The sequence below is a fragment of the Salvelinus alpinus genome, chromosome 6 (assembly GCF_045679555.1).
Source record: "Salvelinus alpinus chromosome 6, SLU_Salpinus.1, whole genome shotgun sequence".
NCBI lineage: Eukaryota > Metazoa > Chordata > Actinopteri > Salmoniformes > Salmonidae > Salvelinus > Salvelinus alpinus.
This window is the reverse complement of record NC_092091.1, coordinates 50,461,549-50,481,254: the sequence shown is the minus strand read 5'-3', so window position 1 is coordinate 50,481,254 and position 19,706 is coordinate 50,461,549. Positions and strand designations below refer to the sequence as shown.

Genomic DNA, 19,706 nt, shown 5'->3' with positions numbered 1-19,706 from the left:
ATGAGCTTGCAAAGTCTCTCGACGGATACTTCCCTACAAGAGAGTCATATCCAGCATGGGTGAGACAGCCGTTCACGTTTAGTGTTGAGACAACAGATGTCAATGTTGAATACCTCGATGAAATCATTGAAATTCAGCAGAGCCAGGTTCAACAGCAACTCTTCAGAACAACAACGCTTTCAACGTTTTGGTGTCAACAAATGGTAACGTACCCTGTTATTGCTAAGAAAGCTCTGGAGATTTTCATACCGTTTGTTACAACATATCTTTGCGAGCAATCCTTTTCGAGGAAGCTGGACATAAAAACGAAGAAAAGGAACAGACTTTGTTGCGAAAATGACATGAGAGTGGCACTTGCCAAGGTGAAGCCGCGCATTTCTGAACTGGTCTCTGAAAGGCAACAGCAGAAGTCACACTGATTTGCAGTAAATATTCATTATTATGTTTTTGTTTTTGTGTGAAAATCATGTTTTGATGATTTTGTTCTTTGAACACACGGTGTTGATGTTGATGCACGGTTCATTTTGTGCACCAGTAAAATATATACCTATGTTTTGAATTTGAAAAAATCATATTTCATTTTTCCAATTAAGAAGGGTTTGGTGAATGCGCATATGAAACTGGTGGGGTTCAGTACCTCCAACAGGGTTAAGAACCACTGATCTGCACACAATACCCCATAATGACAAAGCAAAAACACGTTTTTATAATTTTTTAGTATTCAGACACTTTACTCAGTACTTTGCTGAAGCACCTTTGGCAGCAATTACAGCCTCGAGTCTTCTTGGTTATAACGCAACAAGATAGGCACACCTGTATTTGGGGAGTTTTTCCCATTCTTCTATGCGGATCAGGTTGGATGCACAGCTATTTTCAGGTTTCTCCAGAGATGTTTTATTGGGTTCAAGTCCAAGCTGTGGCTGGGCCACTCAAGGAAATTCAGAGACTTGTTCTTAAGCCACTCCTGCTTCTCTTGGCTGTATGCTTAGAGTTGTTGTCCTTTAGGAAGGTGAACCTTCACCCCAGTCTGAGGTCCTGAGCGCTCTGGAACAGGTTCTCATCAAGGATCTCTCTGTACTTTGCTCCGTTCATCTTTGCCTCGATCCTGACTAATCTCTCAGTCCCTGCTGCTGAAAAACATCCCCACAGCATGATGCTGCCACCACCATGCATCACCGTAGGGATGGTATTGGCCAGGTGATGAGCGGTGCATGGTTTCCTCCAGTTCAATCAGTTCATCAGACCAGAGAATCTTGTTTCTCATATTCTGAGAGTCCTTTAGGTGCCTTTTGGAAAACTGCAAGCTGGCTGTCATGTGCCTTTTACTGAGGAGTGGCTTCCGTCTGGCCATTTTACCATTAAGGCCTGATTGGTGGAGTGCTGCAGAGATGGTTGTCCTTCTGAAAGGTTCTCCCATCTCCACAGAGGAACTCTGGAGCTCTGTCAGAGTGCCTATCGGGTTCTTGGTCACCTCCCTGACCAAGACCCTTCCTTCCCCGATTGCTCAGTTTGGCCGGGCGGCCAGCTCTAGGAAGAGTCTTGGTGGTTCCAAACATCTTCCATTTATGAATGATGGAGGCCACTGTGTTCTTGGGGACCTTCAATGCTACAGAAACGTTTTGGCACCCTTCCACAGATCTGTGCCTCAACACAATCCTGATCAATGGAAACAGGATGCATCTGAGCTCAATTTAGAGTATCATAGCAAAGGGCCTGCATACTTATGTACAGTTGAAGTCAGAAGTTTACATACACTTAGGTTGGAGTTATTAAAACTCGTTTTTCAACCACTCCACAAATTTCTTCTTAACAGACTATAGTTTTGGCAAGTCGTTTAGGACATCTACTTTGTGCATGACAAAAGTAATTTTTCCAACAATTGTTTACAGACAGATTATTTCACTTACTTCACTGTATCACAATTCCAGTGGGTCAGAAGTTTACACACACTAAGTTGACTGTGCTTTTAACCAGCTTGGAAAATTCCAGAAAATTATGCCATGGCTTTAGAAGCTTCTGATAGGCTAAGCTTCTGATTTCAAGACCTACCTTCAAACTCTGTCACGATCGTCGTCAAGGAAATGACCGGACCAAGGTGCAGCGTGGTAAGCGTACATTCTTTTATTTTAAATGTCGCCAACAAAAACAATAAACAACAAAACGAACATGAAGCTCTGTAAGGCTATACATGCCACTAACAAAGACAACAACCCTCAAATGAGAAAAGGAAAAAAGGCTGCCTAAGCCTGATTCCCAATCAGAGACAACGATAGACAGCTGTCCCTGATTGAGAATCATACCCTCCAAAAACAAAGAACCAGAAAGCATAGACTTTCCCACCTGAGTCACACCCTGACCAAACAAACATAGAGAATAAAAGGATTTCTACGGCCAGGGCGTGACAAACTCAGTGCATCTTTGTTTGACATCATGGGAAAACCAAAAGAAATCAGCCAAGACCTTGGAAAAAGAATTGTAGACCTCCACAAGTCTGGTTCATCCTTGATAGCATTTCCAAATGCCTGAAGGTACCATGTTTATCTGTACAAACAATAGTACGCAAGTATAACCACCATGAGACCACGCAGCCGTCATACCGCTCAGGAAGGAGACACGTTCTGTCTCCTAGAGATTAATGTACTTTGGAGCAAAAAGTGCAAATCAATCCCAGAACAACAGCAAAGGACCTTGTGAAGATGCTGGAGGAAACAGGTACAAAGGTATCTATATCCATAGAAAAACGAGTCCTATATTGACATAAACTGAAAGGCCGCTCAGCAAGGAAGAAGCCACTGCTCCAAAACCGCCATAAAAAAGCCAGACTATGGTTTGCAACTGCACATGGGGACAAAGATCGTACTTTTTGGAGAAATGTCCTCTGGTCTGATGAAACAAAAATAGAACTGTTTGGCCATAATGACCATCGTTATGTTTGGAGGAAAAAGGGAGAGGCTTGCAAGCCAAAGAACACCATCCCAACCGTGAAGCACGGGGGTGGCAGCATCATGTTGTGGGGATGCTGTGCAGCAGGAGGGACTGGTGCATTCACAAAATAGATGGCTACCTGAGGAAGGAAAATGATGTGGATATATTGAAGTAACATCTCAAGACATCAGTCAGGAAGTTAAAGCTTGGTCGCAAATGGGTCTTCCAAATGGAGAATGACCTCAAGCATATTTCCAAAGTTGTGGCAAAATGGCTTAAGGACAACAAAGTCAAGGTATTGGAGTGGCCGTCACAAAGCCCTGACCTCAATCCTATAGAAAATATGTGGGCAGAACTGAAGAAGTGTGTGCGAGCAAGGAGGCCTACAAACCTGACTCAGTTACACCAGCTCTGTCAGTGGGAATGGGCCACAATTCACCCAACTTATTGTGGGAAGCTTGTGGAAGGCTACCCAAAATGTTTGACCCAAATTAAACAATTTAAAGGCAATGCTACCAAATACTAATTGAATGTATGTAAACTTCTGACCCACTTGGAATGTGATGAAAGAAATAAAAGCTGAAATAAATCATTCTCTCTACTATTATTCTGACATTTCACATTCTTAAAATAAAGTGGTGATCCTAACTGACCTAAGACAGGGATTTTGTTTACTAGGATTAAATGTCAGGAATTGTGAAAAACTGTGTTTAAATGTATTTGGCTAATGTCACGTTCTGACCATAGCTCTTGTGTGTTTTGCTTGTTTTAGTGTTGGTCAGGACGTGAGCTGGGTGGGCATTCTATGTTGTGTGTCAAGTTTGTCTGTTTCTATGTTTGGCCTAATATGGTTCTCAATCAGAGGCAGGTGTTTTGTGTTGTCTCTGATTGGGAATCATATATAGGTGGCTTGTTTTGTGTTGGGGTTTGTGGGTGGATGTTTCCTGTCTTTGTGTTTTCTCTGCACCAGATAGGGCTGTATCGGTTTGCCACATTTGTTATTTTGTATTCGTTGTAAGTGTTCAGCTTATCGTTTTATTAAACATGTTGAGCACTGGCTACGCTGTGTGTTGGTCCGATCCCTGTTACACCCTCTCTTCTCGTGAAGAGGAGGAAGGCTGCCGTTACAGAACCACCCACCAATCTCGGACCAAGCAGCGTAGCAACGGGCAGCAGCGGCAGCAGCAGCAGCAGCGGTACCCGGAGGAATGGACTTGGGAAGAGGTGTGGACGGAAAGGGTTATTACACATGGGAGGAGATCCTGACTGGTAAGGATCGCCTTCCATGGGAACAGGTGGAGGCAGCTAGGAGAGCGGAAGCAGTCGCGAAGGGGAACCGGTGTTATGAGGGAACAAGGCTGGCCAGGAAGCCCGAGAAGAAACCCCAAAAATGTCTTGGGGGGGGGGGGGCTAAAGGGGAGTGTGGCGAAGTCAAGTAGGAGACCTGCGCCAACTTCCCGGGCTTGCCGTGGAGAGCGAGAGTACGGGCAGACACCGTGTTGTGCGGAAAGGCGCATGGTGTCTCCTGTACGTGTGTATAGCCCGGTGCGGTACATCCCAGCTCCACGTATCGGCCGGGCTAGAGTGGGCATCGAGCCAGGTGCCATGAAGCCGGCTCAACATATCTGGTCTCCAGTACGTCTCCTCGGGCCGGTGTACATGGCACCAGCCTTACGCATGTTGTCCCCGGTTCGTCAGCACAGCCCAGTGCGGGCTATTCCACCTCGCCGCACTGGCCTGGCTACGGGGAGCATTAAACCAGGTAAGGTTGGGCAGGCTCGGTGCTTAAGAGCTCCTGTACGCCTTCACGGTCCGGTATATCCGGCGCCACCTCCTCGCCCCAGCCCAGTAACACCAGTGCCTACACCACGCACCAGGCTTCCTGTGCGTCTCCAGAGCACTGTACGCACTGTTCCTTCTCCCCGCACTCGCCCTGAGGTGCGTGCCCTCAGCCCGGTACCACCAGTGCCGGTACCACGCACCAGGTGTATAGTGCGCCTCGAGAGTCCAGTGTGCCCTGTTCCTGCTCCCCGCACTAGCCTTGAGGTGCGTGTCTACAAACCGGTACCACCAGTTCCGGCACCACGCACCAGGCCTACTGTGCGCCTCAGCAGGTCAGAGTCGCCCGTCTGCCCAGCACCGTCTGAGCTGCCCGCCTGCCCAGCGCCATCTGAGCTGCCTGCCTGCCCAGCGCCATCTGAGCCATCCGTCTGCCCAGCGCCATCTGAGCCATCCGTCTGCCCAGCGCCATCTGAGCCATCCGTCTGCCCAGCGCCATCTGAGCCGCTCGTCTGTCCCGAGCCGTCAGAGCCGCTCGTCTGTCCCGAGCCGTCAGAGCCGCCCGTCTGTCCCGAGCCATTAGAGCCGTCCGTCAGTCAGGAGCCGTTAGAGCCGTCAGTCAGTCAGGAGCTGCCAGAGCCGCCAGCCAGTCAGGAGCTGCCAGAGCCGCTAGCCAGTCAGGAGCTGCCAGAGCCGCCAGCCAGTCAGGAGCTGCCAGAGCCGCCTTCCAGTCATGAGCTGCCCTCCAGTCATGAGCTGCCCTCCAGTCATGAGCTGCCCTCCAGTCATGAGCTGCCCTCACGTCATGAGCTGCCCTCCAGTCATGAGCTGCCCTCCAGTCATGAGCTGCCCTCCAGTCATGAGCTGCCCTCCAGTCATGAGCTGCCCTCCAGTCATGAGCTGCCCTCCAGTCATGAGCTGCCCTCCAGTCATGAGCTGCCCTCCAGTCCGGAGCTGCCATTCAGTCCGGAGCTGCCATTCAGTCCGGAGCTGCCATTCAGTCCGGAGCTGCCATTCAGTCCTGAGCTACCTCTCTGTCCTGAGCTACCTCTCTGTCCTGAGCTACCTCTCGGTTCGGAGCTGTCTGATGGGGCCCTTTGTGAGGGTTCCTAGGCCAAGGTCGGCGGCGAGGGTCGCCACTCAAAGGACGCTAAGGAGGGGGACAAAGACAATGGTGGAGTGGTGTCCTCGTCCAGCGCCGGAGCCGCCACTGCGGACAGATGCCCACCCAGACCCTCCCCTAGAGTTTTAGGGGGTGCATTCGGAGTCCGTACCTCAGGAGGGGGGTACTGTCACGTTCTGACCATAGCTCTTGTGTCTTTTGCTTGTTTTAGTGTTGGTCAGGACGTGAGCTGGGTGGGCATTCTATGTTGTGTGTCTAGTTTGTCTGTTTCTATGTTTGGCCTAATATGGTTCTCAATCAGAGGCAGGTGTTTTGTGTTGTCTCTGATTGGGAATCATATTTAGGTGGCTTGTTTTGTGTTGGGGTTTGTGGGTGGATGTTTCCTGTCTTTGTGTTTTCTCTGCACCAGATAGGGCTATATCGGTTTGCCACATTTGTTATTTTGTATTCGTTGTAAGTGTTCACTGTTTATCGTTTTATTAAACATGTTGAGCACTGGCTACGCTGCCTGTTGGTCCGATCCCTGTTACACCCTCTCTTCTCGTGAAGAGGAGGAAGGCTGCCGTTACAGCTAAGGTGTATGTAAACTTTCGTCTTCAACTGTAGATTGAGGGGGAAAAATTATTTTATCCATTTTAGAACAAGGCTGTAACATAAAATGTGAAGGGGTCTGAATACTTTCTGAATGCACTGTATACATACTATATACATTTTACGGACAAAATGTATTTTACCAATAGTTATTTATTTGTTTTCAATCCCATCCTTCAGCTACTCTCAACCCCTCCCATCTATCTCTGAAGACCATCCAGTTTGATTTCTATTCACCATATATTTTTAACTGTGCTGTTTCACAAAAGTTCTGAACCTACAGTATTATACATTTTAGGAACACAATATATTTTACATTAGTTATCTTGTTGTTTTAGTCCCACCATTCAGCTCCACTCAACCCCTCCCATCTATCTCTTAACACCATCCATTTTTTTATTTCTATTTTCCATATATTTTTCAACTGTGCTGTGATGTTTCACAAAAATTCTGACCCTTTCTATTCTCATAGTTTCTACAGATCTGCAGAGCTAGGATGGCATTATGGACGCTGAATGGTTGCTAAACACTCAGATTGGTGGGCAAGCGGCCGGACAGACGGACAGGTGGATGAGAGACGGTACCTGTTTGAAGCGTGGCGGTACGCTCCAGCCGCAGGCCTGCATGATGCCGTCATCGCGGCGCATGTGCTCTCGGACCTGCCGGTACTGTTCCCGGCGCTGCTCACGACGAGCCGACAGCGCAGAGTCGCTAAGGAGAGACGCAACACCATTACTGGCCAGTCTAGAACAGAGGGTGGAGAGAAAGAAAGAAATGCGCAGAGAGAGAGAGAGAGGCAGAGAGAGAGAAGCGAAGCGTTAGCAAGCGCAGCCAGGCTGCTGCAAAGACAGAAGCTACAGCAGCATTGTGTGTTTTTAAGCAGTTAAGCTACAGCCAGCTCAAAAGCCATGAGAAAATGAATGGAAAACAGAAGAACAGGAGTAGAGCGCAAAATAAGAAGCAATCACAATATGTGATCTGCACTTAACACTAATCATTACGAACAATGCACAAAGCAGTGATATTAACTAGCAACCATACTTACATCCTTTTGCACTTTAACATGAAGGCACGTGCAAGAATACTCGTTTTTCTGCTTATTATCATTTCACTCAAAAATATGAGGGAAAACATGACATCACACATACACATACTGTAGGATTACACTTACGACAGTGCAACCATAACCTCTCCCCTACACATGCATGAACAACGAACTAACTACAATGTTAGAGGGTGGACAAGGGAGGGATGGAGGGAGGAAGGGATAGAGGGACGGAGAGATAAGAGGGATGGACGAGGGAGAGGGATGGGAAGGGGGGAGGGACAGAGATGGAGGACGACCAGAGAGATAGAGGGATGAAGGTTTGGACGGAGACAGAGTGAGGGAAGAATGTAAATTAAAAGGTTGGTGTGTGTTTTTCTCTCACTCTTCTGGGAAAAACTCCAGGGTTCGGTTTGAGGTGGAGATCTGACACATGGTGTGGCTGCGTCTCTGGGGGAAGCCTGCAGGGGACGGGGACTTGTAGTGGATGTTGACGCTGTAGTACGGACGCTTGACTGGCGGAGGACTGGCCGAGGAACTGAACAGACGGGCGAAACTGGAAGGAGAGAAGAGAGAGGGATGAACAGTCAGAAAGTTTAGTAACAATTTCATTAACTGTACATTACAAAGCATACAGTACACAGCCTTAAGGTGTCCGCATGCTTCCCAGCCGAAACAGTTCGGAAGAGTTTGCGCATATATTTTGACAACATTTTGTGACGTTTTTGTTTGTTTTGGACTTCGGGTAAGGGTTTTTCAAAGATCTCCTCTGCAAAAACGTCAAAATAAATGACAGATTTCTTGAGTTATCTTAGATTAATTCGGACTATTTTGAGTCATCTCAAAATTGACAAACAGTACTATTGCCGCTTGTTTCTCATTTTTCAAGCGAACATCTTTTAAGGGAGTAAGCGAGCACATTCATTCGGTTCCAGCTGAACTAGGTGCTAGCAGAAGCATGATGACGCCGTTATGCTACATGGCACTGATAACAACTCACAACTGCCAGATGGTGGATTTCTTCTTCTCCTGCATCTGAGGACTCTCCCTGGATGCCCTGAGGAGACAGAGATTTTGATTTGAATTTGATTTCAATTGATTTGGATCTCTTTTAGTCCTCATTTGGACTAATCTTCCAAAAGTCCTTAAATAGAGAGAGGCATGTTTGTGCAGGAATAAAGCATGGGAGCAGCATATACCTAGCCTGGTCGCAGATCTGTTTGTCTTGCCAACTTCTATGGTCATTGTCATGCTAAACATAGGAGATAAGGCCTGCCTCTCCTGATCATCTCTGTCCACCAGACGGCCTACAGCATCTCCATCAGCCTCTCCTTGTACTGGTTCCTCTCCCCTTCACCCCTCCCTCCCCCCACTCCTCTCGTCACCTGATCATCTCTGTCCACCGAACGGCTCCTGCATTCCATCAGTCTCTCCTTGTACTGGTTTCTCTCTCCTCACCCCTCACACCTTCCCCCCTCACTCCTCCCCCCTCTTCCCCACCTCACCTGATCATCTCTGTCCACCGGACGGCCTCCTGTAGTTCCATTAGTCTCTCCTTGTACTGGTTCCTCTCCATCAGGACCCTGGCCATCTCCACCCGTGTGAAACGCCGACGCTGCGTCATGGTCACATCCCCATCCACCATCGGAGACGAGTACTGAGAAAGAAAAGGAGGAGGCGAGAAGGGAGGAGGTGAGAAGGGAGGAGGCGAGAAGGGAGGAGAGAGGGGAGGAGGAGAGAAGAGAGGAAGAGAAAGGGAAGGATGATAAGGGAAGAAGAGAGAAGGGGGGGAAGAGAGAGGGCACAAGTTGCATTCATACCCTTTTACACTGTCGTGCCTGCCGACCCCAAACTGTTCTTTGCTGGCTATCAGATATTTTATTTTTCACAACATTTTCAGAAGGCTAAAAGCAAACTATTCACTGCCAAAACGAGAGGCATAGTTAGCTCAACATGCCCCTAGATCAGCGTTTCCCAAAATAGGGGTCACCTGATTTGAAAATGGGGTAACGAGAGAATTTCCGGTAGCCGCTAGATGTGGTTGTAATAAACAGAGCGGTTTCTGTTTTCTTCCTACAAATGTCTTTTGAACGATTTAAACTACAAAATATTTTGACCCCATCACTTAAAGATAAGACTCTAAGGAACACATACAGTGCATTCGGAAAGTATTCAGACCTCTTCCCTTTCTCCAAATGCTGTTATGTTATAGCCTTATTCTAAATTTGATGAAGTTATTTTTTCCCCTTATCAACCAACACACAATACCCCATAATGACAAAGTGAAAACAGGATTTTAAATTTCTTTGCAAATTTATTACAAATAAAAAACAGAAATAACTATTCACATAAGTATTCAGACCCTTTGCTATGAAACTCGAAATTGAGCTTAGGTGCATCCTATTTCCATTGATAATCCTTGACATGTTTCTTCAACTCGATTGGAGTCCACCTGTGGTACATTCAATTGATTGGACATGATTTGGAAAGGCACACACCTGTCTATATAAGGTCCCAAAGTTGACAGTGCATGTCAGAGCAAAAACTAAGCCATGAGGTTGAAGAAAATATCCATAGAGCTCCAAGACAGGATTGTGTTGAGGCACAGATCTGGGGAAGGGTACCAAAACATTTCTGCAGTATTGAAGGTCCCCAAGAAAACAGTGGCCTACATCATTCTTAAATGGAAGCAGTTTGTAACCACCAAGACTCTACCTAGAGCTCGCCGCCCGGCCAAACTGAGCAATCGCAGGAGAAAGGCCTTGGTCAGGAAGGATGACCAAGAACCCGGAGGTCACTCTGACAGAGCTCCAGAGTTCCTCTGTGGTGATGAGAGAACCTTCCAGAAGGACAACTATCTCTGCAGCACTCCGCCAATCAGGCCTTTATGGTATTGTGGCCAGACGGAAGCCAATCCTCAGTAAAAGGCACATGACAACCAGCTTGGAGTTTGCCAAAATGTACCTAAAGGACTCTCAGATCATGACAAACAAGATTCTCTGGTCTGATGAAACCAAGATTGAACTCTTTGTCCTGAATGCCAAGAGTCACGCCTGGAGGAAACCGTGCACCGCTCATCACCTGGCCAATACCCTCCCTACGGTGAAGCATGGTGGTGGCAGCATCATGCTGTGGGGATATTTTTCAACGGCAGGGACTGGGAGAGAAAAGTACAGAGAGATCCTTGATGAAAACCTGCTCCAGAGCGCTCAGGCAGGTAGCCTAGTGGTTAGAGCGTTGGGCCAGTAACCGAAAGGTTGCTAAATTGAATCCCCGAGCTGACAAGGTAAAAATCTGTAATTTTGCCCCTGAACAAGGCAGTTAACCCACCGTTCCTAGGCCCTCTTGTAAATAAGAATTTGTTCTTAACTGACTAATAAAAAAAATATATATAAAAAGGACCTCAGAATGGGGCGAAGGTTCACTTTCCAACAGGACAACGACCCTAAACACACAGCCAAGACAACGCAGGAGTGGCTTCGGGACAAGTCTCAATGTCCTTGAGTGGCCCAGCCAGAGCCCGGACTTGAACTCGATTGAACATTTCTGGAGAGACCTAAAAATAGCTGTGCAGTGACGCTCCCCATCCAACATGACAGAGCTTGAGAAGTTCTGCAGAAAAGAATGGGAGAAACTCCCCAAATACAGGTCTGCTAAGCTTATAGCATCATATCCAAGAAGGCTTTAATCGCTGCCAAAGATGCATCAACAAAGTACTAAGTAAAGGATCTGAATACTTATGTAAATGTGATATAATTATTTATATTTTTTTATGTATTTGCAAAATATTCTAAAAACCTGTTTTTACTTTGTCATTATGGGGTATTGTGTGTAGATTGATGAGGGGAAAAAACTGTTGAATCCGTTTTAGAATAAGGCTGTAACATAAGTAGGGCTGTTACGGTGACCGTATTACCGCCACACTGGCGGTCACGAGTTATGATGGCAGTCAAATTCCATGTGACAGTTTAGTCATGGTAATTAGGCTTCTCCAAGCTCTAATGCTGCTGATGGTCATTGGTACACTACCAAACTTGCTAACTGCCTGGTACTCTGCACTTCATTGTCTTTCTAATTACGCTGACATCAATGCAAATGTGTTCGAAAATCTAATCAAAACACTCCATGAGAGCCCATGAGCTCACAACATTTCTATAGGCTATGCAATTGCGTGAGAAAACAGAGTGATGGCTTCTATTAAAAAGAGGAGGATCCTAACAGCTTTCTATAGGCTAGGCCTACTATATTTATTTCTCAACCTTCCTAATATTACGCACATTGCTTCACTTTAAAACAGGAATATAGTCTACCTGGCTGGCATGAAAATGAACCACAGAAAGTGTTCTCCCTTCTCTATTTAAGTGCATAGATGACATGTATTTTTTTCCCCGCTGCCCGTTTCGAGACAGGTGCATGATAATGGTTCATTCTAAATCAAAACAAATTTCACACATATATTATTTAGTATATATAAAGACAAGATTAAATCAAGAATAGTGTGATGGGTGACAATATTACCCTATCATTTGAGAATGATATATTATCACTTTTGAATGATGCCCAGCTGAAGGCAAACAGCGCATGCTTTTTTGCGACTTCTTCAAATCATTTTCGCACACCTCATGTAGCCTAGCCCATAGGCCTATCTGTTTTGATAAGGTTTGTATCACAACTAAAGTGGCCAAATAACTTCTTAAAATGAAGCAGATTAATCTGCTTTACAATGGAGCCTAACTGGCATACATACGCAGCACGTGAGTTTCAAGTTTGCGAAGGATAATTTTCACCATAAAAATGCACATTTATAATAAAAGCATTACATGCATAATCGCATTTGTGGTCACGTTTGAGAATGGTGTTTTCCTGCAAATGGAACATTCGCGCTTATAGCCTACTGCCGTGTGCACATTGCTGCGCTTATAATGTGAAGAAATAGCCTTATAGTTTATCAACATTTTAAGCTAAATGTTCTCATCTGTGGTTGTATTCATTTGGGATCTATTGCATCCCACAACTGTCCCGGACTACGTTTGGAATATTTATTTCTCACACGGAATAGGTCAATTGACATAGGCTAGTGCTTTTGCTGTTCATTATGCCTACTCATAATGTTGGCTGACGAAAAGTAAATGTGGACAGTTCTTCCAATATCTTCAATATGCGTCTCGGAATTGGATAAGGACGCGCGCAGTTGCGTCCCTGATGTGTCTGTTCTCACTTGTAGCCTGTGAGAAAGACCCAATCACGTGACTGAGAGCCATGTGAGTGAGAGGTGCTTCGGCATGCAGGGTGGAGAAGGGAGTTATAATTTTCAGCCCAAGGGCATAACAGCCACAAAAGGCATGGATTCTTTAAAGGGGATTATGGCCAGACAAAGGGGATGCAGCCGGGTAGTTCGAGGCATTATCAAGTGTTTGTGAAATTGTGAATGAGAGACTGATGAAGTGTGTACAGCCTGCGCAAAAAACTAAGCAGAGCTCAGACCTTTCCTGCGACTTTTTTCAAATCATCATCAGAGTTGCATCATGCAGCCTTAGGATGTATTAAAAATCAAAACCTATAGCCCAACATTTCTATCACAACTAAAGTTACATAAATAACTCTAAATTAAGCATATAGGAGTACCTTTTTCTTTGTTAACCGCTCAACACATAATAGCAGCATGTGCGCACTCCCTCAAATCGCTTGGAGAAAATATTCTGTCTATTTTATTCAGCTATGTTCAATTGTATTCTTCATACTATAAAATAATATAAATAATGCTATGGAATTCTATGCAAATCTTGTCTGTTAAAAATGAACTAGTGTAGCCCACAGCCATACGGCATAGCCAGATCAGGGCCTAACATAAGGAAAATGCAGAGTATGCTACTCTGTTCTTCTGAAACAGACTACATTTTCTTAATATCATGTTTCCTTAGACCCATCTAAAATAAATAATGGATTTATTGTGATGGTGTATATTACATGTTCCAAAGGTCTGCATCAGTGACTTGTAGGCTATGCGTGGAAAAATGAGATGCTAAATGTGTTTATGTTAATTAACAATCAATTAACGTGAAACCGGCAGTTATTTGCCTGACAATCACTGGCTGACAAAATGTCATGACCGCCACACCCCTAAACGTAACAAAACGTGGAAAAAGTGAAGGGGTCTGAATACTTTCCGAATGCACTGTATGTGTCTTCTGTTTCCCTCTACAATGCTCAGAAGCCACATAGGACCCATCAGAACAGAGTGGATAAGACCAGGCACTAAATCAGACTGGGGGAAAAAGAACAATTAAGATCATACAAAATTATAGCCTGATGATCTTCTGAACTTCCCAATACCTTTCTGATGCATTTCAGTCACTTCTAACCATACTTCCTTCAGATTGAAATACTGTCAAATGTATAATCAGACTGATTTGTAATAGACTGTCATAACCCCAATTAAAAAAGTAAACTGACTGTTAATTACATCACTTTGTTTACATGGTGGGGTTGCAAAACATTTTTTATATCAAAATGAGGTCGTGGGCCAAAAAAGTTTGGGAACCCATGCCCTAGCCAATTTTAGTTGAGTAGGTATGTGAAATGCGGTTGTGAATTGCATATGAGCTCAATTAGGATTGAGGGCTCCTGCAAAGGCATTTCTGTCAAACTAACAAGTTCAGCTCTACGGAGAAAGCTGGCACAAGAATCTCAATAGTAATTTGGCAGGTGGCATTCTCCCAGGATTAACCCATATACAACAAATCTACCAACTACAGTGATTCGACATTTGAAAAAAACTAAAAAACACTTTTGTACTTGCCTTTCTTGCACTACCAGTTGCACTTTTTCTGTCTGTAAAATTAATTATGCAATAAAAGGTGCCTTTAAGAACAAAAATATTGATATATAGGGAACAAAAATATAAACGCAACATGTAAAGCTTTTTTTTCTCAAGTTCTATTCAAAGATGTGGTTATATCCCTGTTAGTGAGCATTTCTCCTTTGCCAAAAGAATCCATCCAACTGACAGGTGTGGCATATCAAGAAGCTGATTAAACAGCATGATCATTAGAGGGGCACCTTGTACTGAGGACTGGGGACAATAAAAGGCCAATCTAAAATGTGCAGTTTTGTCACACAACACAATGCCACAGATGTCTCAAGATTTTTAAGGGAGCGTGCAATTGGCATGCTGACTGCAGGAATGTCCACTAGAGCTGTTGCCAGAGGATTGAATGTTCATTTCTCTATCATAAACTGCCTCCAAAGTTGTTTGCTGATGTCAATGTTGTGAACAGAGTGCCCCATGGTGGCGGTGGGGTTATGGTATGGGCAGGCATAAGCTATGGACAATGAACACAATTGCATTTTATCGATGGCAGTTTGAATGCAGATACCGTTCCGAGATCCTGAGTCCCATTGTCATGCCATTCATCCGCCGACATCACCTCATGTTTCAGCATGACAATGCATGTCGCAAGGATCTGTACACAATTTCTGGAAGTTGAAAATGTCCCAGTTCTTCCATGGCCTGCATACTCACCAGATGTGTCACTCATTTAGCATGTTTGAGCGTGTTCCAATTCCCGTCAATATCCAGCCACTTCGCACAGCCATTGAAGAGGAGTGGAAGAACATTCCACAAGCAGCCTGATCAACTCTATGCGAAGAAGATGTGTCACGCTGCATGAGACAAATGATGGTCACACCAGACTCTGACTGGTTTTCTGATCCACACCCCAACTTTTTTTTAAAGGTATCTGTGACCAACATATGCATATCTGTATTCCCAGTCATGTGAAATCCATAGATTAGGGCCTAATTAATTTATTTCAATTGACTGATTTCCTTATATGAACTGTACCTCAGTAAAATCTTTGAAATTGTTGCATGTTGCGTTTATATTTGTTCATTATATTAACCATCATATCAAAGTAAACTTGGAGTCAAGCGGTGATGTGTTGTGTGGTCCTCCCACCACGACTCGGGAAAGCATGCAGTTTATTAGGATACAAATGAAATAAGTTATAAACTTCAGAGTGGTGAAAGTCCACAGTGATGAGCTTAATGCTCCTTTCCAATAAATATCTAGAGTTTATTCTGGTGACATGATGATCGATGCTTGGCTGCTGTTTGACAAGTAAAAATAATCTCACTCTTTTGTCCATAATAATCTCATCATGTAGTATAGTAGGCTATTCCCGAACTGTATCTGTGAGGTATTGGCTTGAGCGCATATGCCAAGACCAGAGTGGGCACATTCGCTATATAACAAAAAGAAAATTGTGACAAAACCATCAGTAGAGTTGAAAATGCAATGGAAACCCATTTATATTGTATTTTTATTTGGTACATAGAAATTGAACCGCATTTTTTTTTTTTTTATGTGCACTAAGTCACCAAGCACAGCCTTTTATCAGCAACAAGTCAATTTGATGGAAACAAATCTCTGATGGAAATACATTTTAGAATATTTTCATGAAAATCTGTTGTCAATTGGATGGAAACCTAGTTTATGACTCTATGACTGTGATATGTGGTTGTTGTATCTAGTTACTAATGCACTGACTGTAAGTCACTCTGGATAAGCGTGTCTGCTACATGATTAAATGTAAATGTAAAATGTTTATTATTTTGGTTGTTTGACTCACATCTTCTCCTCCTTCATCCTTGGAGTCCTGAGATGCTCCCAGAGTCAGAGCCTCTGCTCTCAACCTGAGGAGGCAAAGAGTCATAAGAGTCACAAGTCACACACACTATGTCCGCACGCACGCACGTACACCCTCCCACAACCCCTCACCTCTTCAGCTCTTCTTCCAGTTCTTTAACCTTTGTGTCTACTTTGTTCTTGGCGGTCCTAAGGGCCTCCAGTTCCTCTCTCAGCACCTCATGGTCCCCTGAGAGCTCGTCCACTTTGGCTATCAGGTCATTCTTCACAATGTTCAGAGCATTTCTGCATGGGGAGAAATGGGAATCAATAATTGTACTGCTTTACTCAATAATCCTTCAACAAAAGTCTTCGGGTGCCAACCGAAAGGCATTTCAACTGGAAAAGGAAAACCTGTTGTGGGGGAGGGTGGGGGGGGGCATGGTTTCCGGGTGAGGAGGGAGGACACGGGCAGGTGGATGGGGACTGATGGGGGTAATGGGTTGGGGTTATCTTGGATTCATTTCTTTGATTGTTTTTTTGTACCTGTTACCTGGCCTCAAAAGAAAACTGACAAAACTAAATAAAAACACAATAAAAAAAACACTTTCTCTCCGTGTCTTACTATCACTCTCAACACGCACGCACGCACGCACACACACACACGTTTGCGTGCTCTCTCTATTCATTAAAAAAAAAATTTTTTTTACTCAACCCTTACAAAAGAACAGCCCCGCTAGTAAATCTATCTTGCACCAAACCATCTTTAATGTGGAGCAGCACAACAAACAAGTGTAAGTTTACAACACACACACACACACACTTACTTACTTGGTCTCCAGAAGATGTTTGTTCTCTGTCAGCAGATTCTCCACCTCCTTGCCCATCCCTGTGACATATTAACATTAGTGTTAGCATTGATTAGCACTAACAACACTCTTTCTAGCCTGGTCCCAGATCTGTCTGAGAGCACAAACAGACCTGGGACCAGGCTACACTCATTCTATAGCTCTATAAACACTTCATGAACTCTCCAACTGTTCATTAACTATACATTTAGTTGACTTTTTTTCATGAACAGATTAATCGTCTTTGAATGTCAATCTGGGGCTATTCATGGGTTAATTCTACTTCAGTAATGCATGAACGTTTGGAGGTTTTGGGGAGCATCATGGTGTTTAAACCAACTCCCGCAAGCTGAAATGAAACCAAGAAAAGACCAAAAGATTTCCCAAAATAAAAACAGATACACTAATGATGTGTTTGCTGTGACATGCTCAAATAAAAGGGGAATGGATCTCTGAAATTAAGTCATTCAACTGAAGGTTTTTTCATCCGCTTTGTGACGGCCCTGAATTTGTCTGAACCGTATCCGTGATTCTCCTGCCAATAGGGCGATTCCCCTTTAATTCCCTATTAAATAGCCAGGATTAGCTGCGCAAAAGTAGGCTGTGACAGTGGCGCGAGAGACGAAGTGTTCTACCCTCAGCTTGGAAGCTCGTTGAGACCCAGTTTGTTTTGTTTGTAGTAAAAAGTGTGTACTGTAACCGTGTGGCAGGATCAATCAGTATTGGCTCTATTAAGGTCTATTGTTCGACTACCGATCTACGTTGGTCTCCGCTGTTTCTTCGTGGCCTTTCCCCGCCGGAGATCTGTTGGCGGATTGGATTGTCTGACTGACCGATTGACTACAACTTTTTGCATACGGTATTTCATTTGTATTGGTGTGATGTATAAGGTGATGATTTATGTGTTCAGTTCAGGGTCGGCCCTCCCATTAGGCAAGATTAGGCCACCGCCTATGGCAGCATTTTGACAATTGGCTGCCGCCCTCCAGCACCCCTGATCGGCTTCTGCACCCCAGCCACCAGCTCATAGCGTTGCTGCAATCCATTCCCGCTTCTCCCGAAGTACACTAAAACTATCATTGGTAGCTATGGTGATGTGTGTGTTTATATGCGATTTTCCAATTGTGAAACATTAATAAAAATGTATCTGCCAATTAAATGATTGTATATTTTTTTTGTATATGTTTGTGTGTGACGAAGACGATTAGTGATTAAAGTGATTAGTGAACAACTATCAGGAAGCGAATATTTTTTAAACAATGAGAAAAGAGGCACAATCTTTAAACCAAAGTAATTATCTTGTGAAATGTATCAGCGTGCAGCACTGTCCATCAGCTGGTGTGGAGAATGACAAGCCTACTTGGACAGGTCACTCATTCGCCGACAACGACGAGCCCCCGTTCGCTGAGCTTAGAGAGCAAACCGGAGGAGTCCGAGCCATGCAATTCCACCGAAGATGAAAGCTCTCTGGCTGGACACGAACAGGTGGTCGCACCAGGCCTAGCCACACCTCCATACAATGCCAGTGAAGACCCATACTATCTTGGACCCAGACTCAGATTCGTCGCTCCCCGTCCCGGATGACAGTGGTGCTGCTGATAAATCCGACTCCCACAAAAAAAACATAAAATATCCCGGTGAGTGGCCAAAATATAGGAATGGATCTTTACGAGATATGTTAGTGCAGCCTGGGCCACATCATGATAAGGAGGGGAATTTCCCAAGAGATGAGGGGCAACGAAACATTTCGGTGGCCCACGGGGAGAGAGTGAAGAGACCAAGGTTTTTGCTGCAAACTTTTTTCACACGAGTGCAAATCTGCGCTGGTCAGGGATGGAACCAGGGACTGGAAGAATCTGTGCCACCTCCTTAGCTCGCATAAGAAGTCACATGACCACCTAGATAGTTCCCAAAGGTGGAAGGAGCTGGAGATCAGACTGGTGTCCAAGCAAACTCAAGATGATTTGATTTCAGGACCATGGACAGCTTCGAGAGAAGACATCGCTGACTGCAATGCAGCACCACAGCAGAGGAAAGAGGCCACTCTAGGTGGAGACAAAATCAATAAATTGTTTAAACTGATGTTAGACAATCAAATTCGGTATGTAAATAAACGAAATTCGTTTAGGCTGGGTCATTGACATAAAGCTTATTTTACACTGCGCCAGCGAAACGAGGCCCACCATGCATTTATGACAGCAGTTGTTTCCAAAGCTCAAATGATCTTACTCTGTTTTACAGTTCGACATAAATATTAAAATATATGTTAAATATGTTAGTGTTCTTTTTTTTGTAATTGTAACAATTATGGGGTCCGTGCCATGTGTGATAACAGGTGGGATATTATATTATTAATAAGTAACTTGTTTTCCTACTATAGGTAGTAGGTTGCATAGTGATAGCAACATTGTAACTCTCCAATGCAGGGGTTAAATATAATTGGAGCTTATTTCTTCATCTTCCAAAAAATAAGTGGTGAGCCTACCTGTTTGACAGACACAATTATCCTATCCATTGATGACGGTATAGCCAAATACTCCAACACTGTCGCATGCACTGATTAAATACCTCCATGTCTGAGAAGGGCTTGGTGTGTTTGACTAAAACAAGTGCTCGAATTGAGTGATGGTATCACATACCATTTGTTAAAGAAAAGGGAAAAAATTATATCTATTGTTTGCTTTATATTTTGAAATAAATACATAAAACGTATCCAGATTATATCAAGAGTTCTATAACAATGCTTAACTCCGCCGTGACGCCTTATGG

The 19,706-nt window shown here is 44.4% G+C and overlaps 1 protein-coding gene across 14 annotated transcripts in view; it reads right to left on the bottom strand.

Annotated features, from left to right (window-relative positions):
* Positions 1-19,706, bottom strand: part of LOC139578811 (C-Jun-amino-terminal kinase-interacting protein 3-like) — a 78,746-nt gene that overhangs the window by 26,747 nt on the left and 32,293 nt on the right. For 8 of the 14 annotated variants that reach the window (XM_071406848.1, XM_071406855.1, XM_071406857.1 and 5 more), the window contains 7 exons: positions 16,921-16,978; positions 16,243-16,395; positions 16,094-16,157; positions 8,969-9,120; positions 8,464-8,520; positions 7,849-8,019; positions 7,003-7,162 (listed from right to left, as the gene is read on the bottom strand). In XM_071406848.1, coding sequence (XP_071262949.1) covers positions 7,003-7,162; positions 7,849-8,019; positions 8,464-8,520; positions 8,969-9,120; positions 16,094-16,157; positions 16,243-16,395; positions 16,921-16,978 — 815 coding nt within the window. The remainder of the gene's footprint in view (positions 1-7,002; positions 7,163-7,848; positions 8,020-8,463; positions 8,521-8,968; positions 9,121-16,093; positions 16,158-16,242; positions 16,396-16,920; positions 16,979-19,706) is intronic. The other 6 variants (XM_071406852.1, XM_071406856.1, XM_071406853.1 and 3 more) reach the window with 1 other exon arrangement.